The 14,222-nt window shown below is 35.6% G+C and overlaps 1 protein-coding gene across 9 annotated transcripts in view; it reads right to left on the bottom strand.

Moving 5' to 3' along the window:
• The window catches only part of ank1b (ankyrin 1, erythrocytic b), a 77,619-nt gene that overhangs the window by 29,605 nt on the left and 33,792 nt on the right, over nt 1-14,222 (bottom strand). For 8 of the 9 annotated variants that reach the window (XM_058758246.1, XM_058758244.1, XM_058758249.1 and 5 more), the window contains 11 exons: nt 10,915-11,016; nt 7,228-7,326; nt 5,935-6,033; nt 5,745-5,843; nt 5,483-5,668; nt 5,166-5,264; nt 4,981-5,079; nt 1,692-1,790; nt 1,388-1,585; nt 1,134-1,232; nt 146-244 (listed from right to left, as the gene is read on the bottom strand). In XM_058758246.1, coding sequence (XP_058614229.1) covers nt 146-244; nt 1,134-1,232; nt 1,388-1,585; nt 1,692-1,790; nt 4,981-5,079; nt 5,166-5,264; nt 5,483-5,668; nt 5,745-5,843; nt 5,935-6,033; nt 7,228-7,326; nt 10,915-11,016 — 1,278 coding nt within the window. Of the gene's footprint in view, nt 1-145; nt 245-1,133; nt 1,233-1,387; nt 1,586-1,691; nt 1,791-4,980; nt 5,080-5,165; nt 5,265-5,482; nt 5,669-5,744; nt 5,844-5,934; nt 6,034-7,227; nt 7,327-10,227; nt 10,251-10,914; nt 11,017-14,222 lie in introns of those variants that run through there. The other variant, XM_058758250.1, reaches the window with a different exon arrangement.

Below are 14,222 nucleotides of genomic sequence, written 5' to 3'. Positions count from 1 at the left end.
TCAGAACATTTAGTTCTGAAAAGAAAACTGCGATCGCTGCCATAATCGCTGCTAAAGACATTAGCCCATTTGTAAAGCAGAATAGCTGTGCCTTTGGGATTTGATTGTTGGGTATCTCTGAGGTAATAGATTACACAGTTCTTACCACATTAGATGCGTTGGGTGAAGCTCCTCTCTGAAGCAGACTCTTCACTATATTGAGATGCCCCATGAATGCAGCCACATGAAGAGGGGTCAGACCCGACTAAAAGTCAATTACATGCATTTTCGCACTTTTAATGGTTCTGTTTTTCATCAATGGATCAACAAAAATATAACATGTAATTTAATGTAAACATAATATATTAATATTAATGATTTTAAAATAATTTATGTTAAAAAATGAATGGTATTAATACTGTATACACTACCATGCAAAAGTTTGGGGTCGGTACGATTTTTAAACGTTATTGAAAAGACGGAACCAAAGCATGCACATCAATGACAAAAAATGCTCAAAATTAGGTGCTCGACAGAGAAAATAATAATTAAAAAAAAAAAAAAGTCAGCACACCAAAGGCTCCAAAAATGCACGAAGAATCTGACGAAGAGCCTGTGAGCATGAAGCGTTACCTTGTGTGAAGTCCATTATTACATTCTTGGAGCCTATGGTGTGCCGACTTTTGTTTGTTTTTTGTTTTTAAATGTTATTGAAAGAAATCTTTTTTGCTCACCAAGGCTTTATTTATCTGATCAAAAATACAGTAAAAACTGTAATGTTGTAAAATGATATTACCTGTTAAATAAAACTGTTCTTTATTTTTATATACTTTAAAATTTTATTTTTTTCCTGTGATGGAAAAGCTGAATTTTCTAGTCTTCAGTGTCACTTAATCCTCTGGAAATCATTCCAATTTGCTGATTTGGAAGTATTTCTTATTACTATCAATGTTGAAAACAGTTGTGCTGCTTAACATTTTTAAATGATTCTTTGATAAATAGAAAGTTTTCTTGTCTTGTGAAGTAATCGTGAAGATGTCACTGTTCATTCCTACACAGTCTTTCTATTTTCGACAAGGGTCAAGCTAAAGGCGTAGATGGTGCAAAGTGAATAGAGGTTATCCATCAAAGTGACAGTCGGAGAGTAATCTGACCTCAGTCACGGCCTCCAGGGACGCTGAGTGCTTCAGCAGAAGGTCCATGGACCGCATGTGGTTCTTCTTGCAGGCAATGTGCAATGGAGTGAATCCATTCTGAAAGACAGTCCAAGAAATCAACTAATATATACACTATGTTCAGCTGTATGCTATTAAATGTAGGATATCAAATTCAGAATATGGAATATGAAATTCAGCTTGTTTTATGAATGTAATCAATTAAATTAATTGAAAACAACAGATCCACTAACCAGAGCACGGGCATTAGCTTTTGCCCCCTTGTCCAAAAGCACCTTTACCATGCGGTGGTGCCCACAGTGGGCTGCAACATGCAGCGGGGTCAGGTGGTCCAGGGTGATGTCATCGATCTCTGCGTTGTATTGCAGCAGCTGCCTCACGCAGTCCATGTGATCACCCTGCGCTGCCATGTGGATGGGAGACAGGCCGTTCTGCAAGGAGGAACACATTATTATCAATTGATCAGCATGATTATGCGATCAATAAAGCTAAACATTAATTACTGCATGGCCCATCTTAGTAATATAGTTCGGTCACCTTGGTCTTGGCTTGAATGGGAGCACCCTGGTCTAGTAGGATCTCCACCACACGAACATGACCGTTTCTGGCTGCACAATGCAGCGGCGTCAGCTCATCCTGTAGACAACAGAAAGAATAAGCAATTTTGTAAATCCTCTGTATGAAGGATTTATCAGCCATGTTTCAGTGCATCCTACATGAGCTGCATTTTCTGTTCTTATTTATGTATGCATAAAAGCATACCATTAAAACAGCAAGTTGTCACAAAGAGAAAATACCTGTTTTTCCCGAGGAAGTAAAATAGGTCATTCTCCATGAGCTAGACTTAAATAAATCAGATTCAGATGCAGTCTCAGCAGTGCGATTTTTCATCTCAGCCAGTAAATAATGTCACTGTGAGATGTGACTACAACTGGATAGATACTGTGAATTCAGTCTATTTAGATTTTTATGTTGTAATTTACGTTTTAGTTTGAATAATTTTTAACATATCTAACTTTGTAATGTAATCTATATGTTTATATTCTGGCCTGTGAAGGATTAGCCTGCATTTAATGAATGTGTGATGTGTGAGAAATGTTCTTTTTTCATGGACTGTGATTAATCATGATTAATCACAAATTTAAAATACTAGGATTTACCTGTAAATGTGTTGAAATAAAGAAATGCATGACAAACTAGTTAATATTTTTTAAACGCAAATTAATCGTTTGACAAGGTTTGACCCCAACTTCTTGCCGTCATCGCAACGCGGAAGGTTATCTATCATTGTGTGATGAGGGGACAGCGAACCAGTGTTGCCAGGGTAACGGCACAAGTGGGCTATTTTGAAAATACAATCGCAGGAAAAATGACAGAGCCATGGGTTGCTGTTTTTGGGCTACTTTTATAATGTACCGCAGCCACCCAAAGTGTATATAGACAAATAAAAATTCAAATAGATCCTTTTACTAATGTGTATTATACTTGAAATGTATACCTGGCAACTTAAGAACGGAGAGGTGGTTGTAACATCAAACAACGTGAGTTTCAGCCAGAGCACGTTAAGGCTTTTACACAGCAGAAATAAACATGACAACAGCCACTATAGATTATTAAAATAATAAACACACGATTACGATAGGATATTTGTAAATGTGTACATCTGAAATGCTAATTTGTGCAGCATATAAAAGGCTATAAATAGCATATTTTAACAACAGTAAACGACCAAATTCCACATGTGATCGTAAAAGGAAGTTATTACAAACACTCAATGGTGGTTTGAAGTGAGTTCTGAGTAAAAGTGTACTATTAATCTTATACTTATGTAGCATGATGCTAATATTAGCTAATGCAGCTGCAGAACAGGTCCAATTCTTCTTCATAATGCATTTTGTCATAATACTTCACGTAAGGTCGCAAGAAATGTTTTGTTGTATTTATTTAGAAATACTTTTGATAATAGTTGGGTAAATGTATACTGGGATTGAAGCGATGTGGCTTGGTAAACGTTTTATTGCCAGTTTAAAGGCTGATAATGGCTGAATAAAGACAAAAGAATAATGATAAAAGAATAATAAGAATTATGTCTCATACCTGGCGGAAGTGTGAAAGGTTCTGTTTCCTTAAACTAGTTTGTCATGCATTTCTTTTTCAACACATTTACAGGTAAATTTTAAAATTGCGATTAATCATGATTAATCACAGTCCATGACTGTGATTAACGCGATTACATTTTTTAATCGATTGACAGCACTAATATATATTAATTATTAATATTACACATTGGACACAATTATTGGTTATTATTAATTATTATTATGAGTAAAATATCTCTGAAGTATATTCCCATTCATATTCACAATTTTGAGCACTCCAGGGTGATTATGAACATGAAATTATCCAGCCATGGCTTCCTGTTTCACAGAAATATAAATAGGAGGGAAAACAAAGCCCAAATTCCCTTAATCATCCATCACAATGAGAAAAACCAAAGAATATATTTCTGATGTGCAGCAAAAGATAATTGAGCCTCACAAATTAGTGAAATGGCTTTAAGAAAAGAGCTAGAGCAGTGAAAAGTCCCATTTCCACCATCAGGGCAATAATTAAGAATTTCCAATCAACATAAAATGTTACAAAACTGCCTGGAAGAGGATGTGTGTCTATATCGTCCTAATGCACGGTGAGAAGGAGAGTTTGAGTGGCTAAAGACACTCCAAGGACCACAGCTGGAGAATTGCAGAAAATAGTTGAGTCTCAGGGTCAGAAAACCTTTAAAAAAAAAAATTGTCAAACAGCACCTACATACATCACCACATGTTGTTTGGGAGGGTTTCAAGAAAAATTCTCCTCGCTCATCCAAAAACAAACTCCAGCATATTCAGTTATCAGACACGACTGGAACTTCAAATGGGACTGGCTTTTATGGTATCATGGATTCTATCAAATACCAACAGATAAAAAAAATCAATAAGTGACTGACTCTGTTAGGAATCTTATAATGGGCCATGTTTGGATCTTCCAACCGTACAATAATCCAAACACAAACCTCAAAAACAACACAAAAATGGGTCACTGAGCACAAAACCAAGCTTCTGCTGACCTGAACCCTGTAGAAAATGAGTGGTGAACTGAAGAAAAGAAGCACCAACATGGAGCTGGGAATCTAAAGGGTCTGGAGTGATTCTGGATGAAGGAATGGTCTCTGATCTCTTGTCAGGTGTTCTCTAACCTCATCAGGCATTATAGGAGAACATTTAGAGCTGTTAAACTCGCAAATGGAGGTTTCAAACAGTATTGAATAAAAGGGTGCCGTTAATTGTGGCCAACGTGTATTTGAGAAAAACATTTATTTCATAATGATATTTTACCCCATTTTAAATTCTTATTATCCAATGAAAGGTTAGATTTTTGTGAATTTTTTTAATAAAAGATCAAAAGGATTAACAATGCAGATTAATTATCACAGCCTTCTCTGGTCATATTTACCAAGGGTGCCAATATTTTTGGCCATGACTGTACATGTAACACATTTCTATTATGTAAACACAAACTCTTATTTTGAATGCGATTAATTGCGATTAATCATTTTGACAGCACTAATTTTTATGCAAAATATTAATCAAATCATTTTATGAAATTTTCTTTGAGAGTTTTTTTATTTTTTCATCTAATATTTATATTTTATTTTATTTCAGCTTTATTTCAATTAATGAAAATTATTTTTAATAGTTTTAGTTTAAGTTAACAATAACAACACTACAAACTGAGATGATAAAATTGATTGTGAAAATATTTTGCACATCCCTAATGGATACTGCACCTTTGTCTTGGCATCTATCTGAGCTCCTCTGTCCAACAGAAGCCGCACCATAATCACATTCCCCCTCCTGGAAGCGATATGTAATGGAGTGATGCCATTCTTCAAGAGAAAAGGAAGGAAAGTGAGAAGTTCATGTAATCTTTCGCATAGTAGTAGGAAGCATTTAATGTGAGAGCTGCACTGACCTTCGGCGTGAAGTTCACATTGGCTCCTCTGTTTAACAAAAGCTGTGCGACACTGAGATTCTCATAATGGGCTGCGATGTGGAGAGGAGTAAAGCCGGTCTACAGGAAAAGAGTGTAGCATTTCATTGATTCAGTGTATGTACAAAACAGTAACACCTACGCTGATGGATCTTTAAACAAAGTCAGTTCTGTTTATCTTGTCACATAGTCATCACTGCAATTACAAGCCAAGAGCGGCTGCATTGAGCTCAGTGAGTCATGATGCGTAATCCCACTCGTGGTGAGAGAAAACCTTTCAGATGTGCACAAACACATACTTTGCTGAGGACGTCTGGGTTTGGGTCGTTCTGCAGCAGTACGGCAGCAGTGCGCGTGTCGTCGTTGCGTGCTGCGATGTGCAATGCTGGCAGACGCACTTTGCCCTTGGTGCCATAGTTTATCAGGAGGGCCACCACGTTCTCGTGACCCTGCTGAAGAGCTACCGCCAAAGGAGTAAAGCCATCCTGGAAGGTGAAATCAAGAGTTGTAGGGTCACTTGGGTTTGAATTCTGCTGAGTTTGATTTCATTGTGTCACTCACCTCAGTTGGAAGGCTCTGATTAGCTCCATGTTCAAGTAGATATTTCACCACTTCTAAGTGGTTCTCCTGTGCTGCCATGTACAGGGGACTGAAACCTTTCTGTAGCATACAAAAATCACACCAAAGTAATTAAACTTCTCATCAGCATGTTTCTAGGTTTGTTGATTCATGTTTTGAGGCTCAGACTAACCTGAGACTGGGCATTGACGTTGGCACCATAATTGATCAGTTCAGCAACCACTTTCTCTTGACCGGCCAGAGCAGCAATATGAAGGGCGGTATTTCCTTTCTGCAAAATGAATAGTCATGTAAATATAATACAGAGAAAGATCCAAAAATGCATGTTAAATATGTTTATAGCATATACACTATTTTGAAGAAGGTCATTTGATCTTATTGCTTTTATTTGGTTTTATTTTTACTTGTTTTAAGGGCTTTGCAATTGCAAATGCAAATGCAAAAAAAAAAGCAAAATGAGCATGTGCAATTGAAAACATGCATAAACATTTATTTATTTATACTTGGTCCAACTTTATATTAGGTGACCTTACTTACATTTAAATTAATCATTTGATACAATGCACTTATTGTGTACATGCATGTATTTACATTGTACTTATACTTTAAAACATACTAGCATGTAATTACATCTGTAATTAATTTCTGTAATTACATTTATGATTACACTTTTGACCCATCCCTTACACCTTAACCCACCCTTAAACCTACCCATACCACCAAACCTGTCCCTAACCTTACATGTATCCCACCTCAATACCAGCAAAAGTGTTTTGCGATGCAATATGAACACAATAAGTACATTGTACTTATTTTCTGATGTGAATACATAGTAGTTAAGACCACCTAATTTAAAGTGGGACCATATACTTTAATCCTTTAACTTTTTTTATCATTGAAATTTAGTCAGTTAATCTTAATTTATTTTGTCTTGTTTGTCCTAAAGACATTATATTAGTTTTATTGATTTTTTTTTTATTATTAAAATAAATGTGTGAATGGTGCTTTAGAAATAAAATGCATTATGATTTCAATTTAATAGATAACTTGTTATTGTGAGTCTGTCAGTCAGGTGGCATTAGTGGGAGGGACATTCTCATTGTACAGATCATTTCTTTGGACAAAAAAAAAACAAATGTAATGAAAGACAAGTCAGTAATATTTTTGATTAATTTTCCCACATGAGATAAATTGTATGTTTTAAATACACAAATTTGCAATTTTGTCAACATTTCGTATTTCAAATCATAGGAATTAAGTTGCTTATTGCTTTTTAAAAATCAACATATATGGCAAATATTAAATAAATAGTTGTTTTTTAATAGAGTTATTCAGAATAAATATTTCTTCCACTGGGTAACAGTTAATATCTGTAGGCTAATGACTGTTTACTGAACTATCACATTTATAAATCTGTTTTTGGCCTGCTTGCGGAAGGCTGACTGACTGAAGGAAGTAGATTTACCTTTGTAGTAGTCTCCAAGTCAATTCCATTGTGCAGCAGCTCCAGCACCATCTTAACATGGCCTTCTTTGGAGGCCAGGTGCAACCCGTTAAGCCCATTCTACGAATACAAGAGAAAACATGAGGCTCTAAAAAACCCGGTCTCAAAAAAAAAACCCACCCTGACACATCTCAAGTCTATCTCTTTATCTCTCCCTGTCTACCTGTCAAATGACTCACTGAGAGGAGGGCATCCTAAAAATAACACAGTGAAGCACTGAGACATCTACAGAACTGTGGAGCTCTCATTAAACAGGGCGTGGAAATAGAGCGGCAGAGGAAACAGACAAAAAGCCGAGAGAGGTAAAGGCACACAGTACAGTGTGTGCTTCTGTAGGGAAGCTGGGTGTGTAGTCTGGAACGGCCATAGGGGGGCTCTGCTCTGCTAGTCTGACTGGAATCCCCTTCATACTGCAGTGTCACTCATGTCTAATGAGCTCCTACTGCAGCTGCACAGTGCATGCGCAGAGGAGAAGACGACAGAACGGAGATGGAGGGGTGCTTGCAGACGGTGGGGAGGAGGCCTGATGAAAACAGCCACACGTGCCCACTTGGCATTAATATTCTCTGGATGTGCTTCATAATATCTTGGGAAATAACGCACAGTATTGAAAGCCATGCTCAGCGCTATACGTTCATGACTTCATTTGAACAACTTTAAAGGCGATTTTCTCAGTATTTTGATTTTGTTGCACTCTCAGATTACAGATTTTTAATATATAAATACAAATAAATATATATGTATATATCAAATGTATATATGTATATATCAAATATATCAACTTCAAAAAATGACCCTTATGACTGGTTTTGTGGACCAGGGTCATATAAAATAATCAGAACTGTTTTCAACATTGATAATAATAAGAAATGTTTCTTGAGAATCAAATCAGCATATTAAAAATTCTAAATAATCATGTGACACTGAAGACTGGAGTAATTTCACTGAAAATTCAGCCTTGCCATCACATCACATCACATCATATAAAATATATTAAAATAGAAAAAAGTTTATTTGAATTGTAATAATATTTCACAATATTATCATTTTTACTGTATTTTTGAGCAAATAAATGCAGTCTTGGTGAATAACATTTTTAAAAATGCTTACCTATCTCAAACCTTTTAACAGTAGTATGTACAGTATATATTTCAGGCAAATTATGACTTTAGGTGATAGAAAAAAATAAATAAAATAAAAAGTGAAAACCAATGAAATTTGAATAAAATCATATTTGTACAAATTGGCAGTCAGAATGAGCAATCTAGCCAAGGAGTCTGTTATCATTCCATGGCTAAATAAGGTCACAAATGACTACAAAAGTAGCAATTGTAAAGAAATTCTGATCATGAAAAGCTTCTAAAAGGATGAATAATCATTACAATTTACATGCATTTGGTAGACACTATTATCCAAAGCCACCTACAGTGCATTAAATACCTTTTTTGTATTTTTAATACAGAAAAACATCATAAAAGTGGTCCACAAGATTACTGTACAAGAATAGATGTCAAGATTTTCAGTGAATAATGACTTAATTTTCACTTCTGTATAATTACTGTTAAAGTGAAATTTACTGTGCTTCAATTCTCGTTGCAAATGGCTTTTCAAAAAAAAGACCTATTGTCCATATTAGCAATTTTATCTAATTCATAGATTATTTTTAGCTATATCATCATTAGATCTTAATAGATGAAAAGGCTTAACAACATTAGCACCATTTACAGTGATTAGTTAGTCACCTGTAAAATTGGACAAGATCATCAATTGTCTAAATATGTCATTAAATCTCATAACAATTACCTGCTTAGAGCTGAGGTGGAAATTAAGCACATGCTCTGAGCTTTAAACTACGGTTTTGCTGATTCTCGAATTTTCTCTAGTCCCAAAACACCCATGCCAAGGGCTTAATCCGTCTCACTGTCAAAACCGGTCTAAGCTCCTCACAAAATGTGTTGCGACAGCACAGAGAAATTCACGCTGTGATATATCAGCATCACACGGGAGACATATACCTTCAGTTTATCCAAACGCGTAACTAGAAAAACCTCCAAGACGCATGGAAATGTAGTCTAGGTTGCATATCGGAGACCGCGGCAGGTTCCCGATGGAATCCTGTCTGTGAATGATGTTATAAGGTGCTGTAGTAGTCGATGTGTGAGTGTGTGTGTGTGTCTGCTGGGAGCATACAGAGTGGGCGTTCATTTTCAGAGCTTTTCAATGCAGGAAGTCAGCCAGCCGCTTTGGTCCATTCACTAACCCGTCTCTGAGAACCAAACATAGATCTTCTGCAAATATCACAATATGCTATTTAAAGCAAGTAACACGGAGTGTTATGATGCAAGTGGGTGCAAAAGCATGACCGGTGAGGGGGTTAGCGGAGGAAGGCATGCTGGCGTGATTAATTACGGCAATTTACTGATTAGGGCATTGAACACAGCTCTGCATTGACACTGTAAACACAGCTGTACTGTCCAACCACAAGAACATTGGGGGGTTAATACAGACAAGAAAACACACACTGGCACAGGCAAACAAACACACACACACACACACACACACACAGATGTGGATCCTAATCTACAAGATGATGAATTTATAGCTCTAAATAGCAATTTCTGAATTTAGGCCGTACTATTAATGGGCTTCAAAGTTACTTTGGGCTTTCAAGGCATGGATGTGAGGCTGTCATTGCCATGCAGCTGCTAAAGTGTTCAGAGTGATTTTAACCCTTCTCTTGTGTTCAAAAACTGGGTATAACTTCTGTGTTAGGGTTCAAATAGGGGACCCACAATGGTTTCCTTGCATTTGCCTAAAATCAACACTTTGATTCATGTAAGAAATAGAACCTCTACTGTAGCTTGCCAGAGATTAAACATATAAAATACGTTAATAATTCCTTTCCATTTTTGATGTGTTATTTCTATTGTGTTAGGAGATCATTTGACCTACTGTACATACCTAAACTTTTAAGTGCACAATTCCTGCATAGACACAAAATTAAAAAAAGAAGAAGTCATGACTACTTATTATAATTGTGCAAATAACTACACGTGTGTAAAATAGTATTTAACATTAAAAGCTTCAATGCTAGAACAGTTCAGTAATTAAGAATTTTTTTATAGATTTGTTTGATGGTGAAACTCAATTAGAAAAAGGAACACTGATTCTTCCTCAGAAGACAAGTCTCAATTTTGTGTTTGAGTCTTAAAATTCGCATATATTTCATATTTTATACTTGTGGTATAATTCATATCTGTAATAATTTTAATAGTGCTGTCAAACGATTAATCGCATCCAAAATAAAGGTTTTTGTTTACATAATATATATAAATACGCATGTATATATTTAAGAAAAATGTTATGTTTATATATTAAATATATTTATATTTAATATAAATTATATGAATATAAATATATACATGTAAATACATATTTTCAAAATATATACTGTATGTGTTTATATATGCATAATAAATATACACAGTACACACACACACATGTTATAAAAACAAAAACTTTTATTTTGGATGTGATTAATCGCGATTAATCGTTTGACAGCACTAAATTTTAAACATACTACTCACACAAACACATACACATACACTCACATGCTTGATGACATTGCAGTATGGATTTTTGTCTCACCTGATTGGCTATGTTGATATCTATTCCGTTTTTGATATGGTCCAGAGCCTTTTCCAGATTACCTGAGCGTGCAGCACGGAGGAAACTGGTTGATGTGTCTGCCTGAAATAGATAGAGAGAACAGGAAATGAAAACTGAATCCAAATTTTAATCGACAAATGGATTGTTAAATTACTGGGGGTTTTTTTGCACAAGGTCATTTGGATGCTTGGCACTTAATAAAACATTAGTGGTACAGACTGATTTACAGCTCTAATTAGGAATTCATTCTGTGTTGTGCATGTTCACAGAGAAGATGGGAAGATCTGGTTTCAGCCGGCTCAGGGGCCATATAACAGCAACCCATCAGTTACTGAATCATCTAATTTTCAGAAGTTATGGAGTGTGAGGTTTTGCTCCTAAAGACATATCTGCATTTGCTTTAAAGCTGGAGTGCGTAATTTTTTTTTTTAAATATCTCCTTGTAAACTAGCTAATTTTGTGGAAACAAAGTAAGATTATTGTACTGGAGGCTGATTTTCTTGACAAGTGTATCAAGAAATTAGAGCATCTCGAACAGCCCAAAATAGCAACATCTGAGTTTGTGGGCGGAACTATCTGGTACTTGACCAATGGCAGAGGTGAAAACGCATTATTTTTGCAACTCCCTTTAATGATGGTAATGGCTCAGGAATCACACACTGTGGCTTTAAATATCACTAAATAATAAAAAATATATAATATTTACAATAATATATTGATCACATTTTAAAATATGATTTAGGAGTTATGCAAAACTCAGACCTAATTTCTTCTCATACATCTGTATTAATGTTCCCTGTTAGTCTAAGCTCTTTGATATTTTTTTAGCTATCATCTGTGCCTGTCTCTCTCTTTGTCTGTTTGTCTGTCTACAGAGCGTTCCTCTTGATCTCAGCTGTTCTTTTCTCAGTGGAATAGCTAACAACCTCCATACCTACTGTTCCCAACCTTATCTTTCTCTTTCGTCTTTCTCTCTCCCTCCTGTAGCGTTCATGCTAACGGGTCCAGAACAGAGGTCTTTTCTGATTCCCATATGCACTGCAATATTTCAAAAGCATGACTTTATATCGCCCTGTTCATTTTGCGCCTTGTGCTCCCTACCCAGAATTCTTCATTCCTGCTGCTCGGTATTAAAAAATCCATGAGTGATATTTTGCGGTTTTCCATGCGATGACTAATACAGTTTGCTCTGATGTGGTCACAGTTATATTGAGTCCTTGAATTGATTTGTCAGATACTCTGCAGTCTAGAAATGTTTAGATTGTCTCTTCTCTGTGATTCAGTGGGGATGATTGACAGGCCAATGGAAGATGTGGATGCAATACTGAGTGAGGTGAAAGAAGTCATTTTGAACCCTCATTTGCTCAGTTCAGGTGACAGCATAGGAAAATGCATCCATCAACATGATTGTGCAGTAATAGTGTGTGTGCGCGCCGTCATATCGTACTGAAAGGAACTGCTGAATCACTTTAGGAATTAATTGGATTTCATTTTCGGACCAACATCAATTTCCTTCCCACCTCTTTTTGAACAGTCATTCTTTATCAATCACTATCCACAATCAGCCTGCTGATTTTTTTACGATTCACGTATGCTTTAGTCATACTGATACTCATCTGGAAGTTTTCTTCTCTTTCACACAAAAAACAAACACAGATTAGTTACCATCATCGTTCTGTTATTATATTTGAGCTAGAAATGGTCTGCCCTTTCTGTAGTAATACATTCACTAATACACTGTGGTATCTAATGGTATTGAGTTGACACTCAGAACACAGAGTTGTTACTTTTTTGATAGCTCTTGAACAACTTTGAGAAGTGTTTTGGGTCATTATCTTTCTGAAAAATGTCCACCTCAAACATAATTCTGATGGATTGACTTGTCTCTGAGGTACTGAAAAGGACATGCTGGTTGATCTTGTCATGGGCTTGGCACCAAATTGTCATCAGCATGAAGCTGGCACAGCACCCCCGATCATGACACAGCCTTCTTCAAGCTCGACAATGTGAATGTGTTTTAGTACCTGGTGACAAATGGTAAACGAATTGACAATATAATTACTCAGACGATAGCCAGTGTTTATATATACTGTATGTATGTATATATATATATATATATATATATATATATATATATATATATACACACACACACACACATGTTCAGAAGTCTGGGGTTGGTAAGATTTTTTATGTTTTTGAAAGAAGTCACTTATACGGTGGCTGAGAGCTCAACGCTGCAACTTCAGAAAACACATGCAAATAGAAAAAGCATCAGCAAATCAAAATCTTCATCAGTTTGAGAGCAGGCGCTGCAAATGCTCACAACGCAAACAAATAAAGAAACACGCTGCAAATGCTCACAACACAACCAAATAAAGACTTTTATTTGCAGTGTGTTTCTTTATTTGGTTGTGTTGTGAGCATTTGCAGCGCGTGTGTTTCAAGTTGATGGAGTTGTTTTCTTAATTTGCAGGCGTTTTTTCTATTTGCGTGTTGAGCTCTCTCCAAGGCTGCATGTATGCATCAAAAATACAGTAAAAACAGTAATACTGTGAAATATTATTACAGTTTGGAAGAAATGTTTTCTATTTTAATATGTATATTTTAAAATGTAATTTAGGTCCCACTTTATATTAGGTGGCCTTAACTACTATGTACTTACACCAAAGAATAAGTACAATGTACTTTTTATGTTCATACTATATTGCAAAATACTATTGCTGCTATTGAGGTGGGATACGGGTAAGGTTAGGGACAGGTTAAGTGATATGGGTAGGTTTAAGGGTGGGTTAAGGTGTAAGGGATGGTTCAACAGTATAATTACAAATGTAAGTACAAAAATTTATTACAGATGTAATTACATATGTATTTTTAAAAATATAAGTACACATGTATGTATACAATAAGTGCATTGAACCAAATGATTAATTTAAATGTAAGTACATAGTAGTTAAGGCCACCTAATATAAAGTGGGACCGTAACTTATTTCTCTGATGAAAAGCTGAATTCTCAGCCGCCATTACTCCAGTCTTCAGTGTCACATGATCCGTCTTCCTTTCTGGGTGCTAAAGAAACATTTCTTATTCTTATCATTGTTGACAATTGTATTGTTTTTTGGGGTTTTTTATTAACTGATTGATTGATTGATTGAAACTGTGATGCATTTTTTTTTTTTATTCATGGACTAATATAAAGTCTTGTTTTGAAATAGAAATATTTTGTAACATTATAAATATCAGTTTTTTTCTCAATTTAATACATCCTTGCCAAATAAAATGATTGC

Source organism: Onychostoma macrolepis, chromosome 21, assembly GCF_012432095.1.
Source record: "Onychostoma macrolepis isolate SWU-2019 chromosome 21, ASM1243209v1, whole genome shotgun sequence".
Classification (NCBI taxonomy): domain Eukaryota; kingdom Metazoa; phylum Chordata; class Actinopteri; order Cypriniformes; family Cyprinidae; genus Onychostoma; species Onychostoma macrolepis.
The sequence above is the reverse complement of the archived record's forward strand: the minus strand, read 5'-3'. Positions and strand labels throughout refer to the sequence as shown.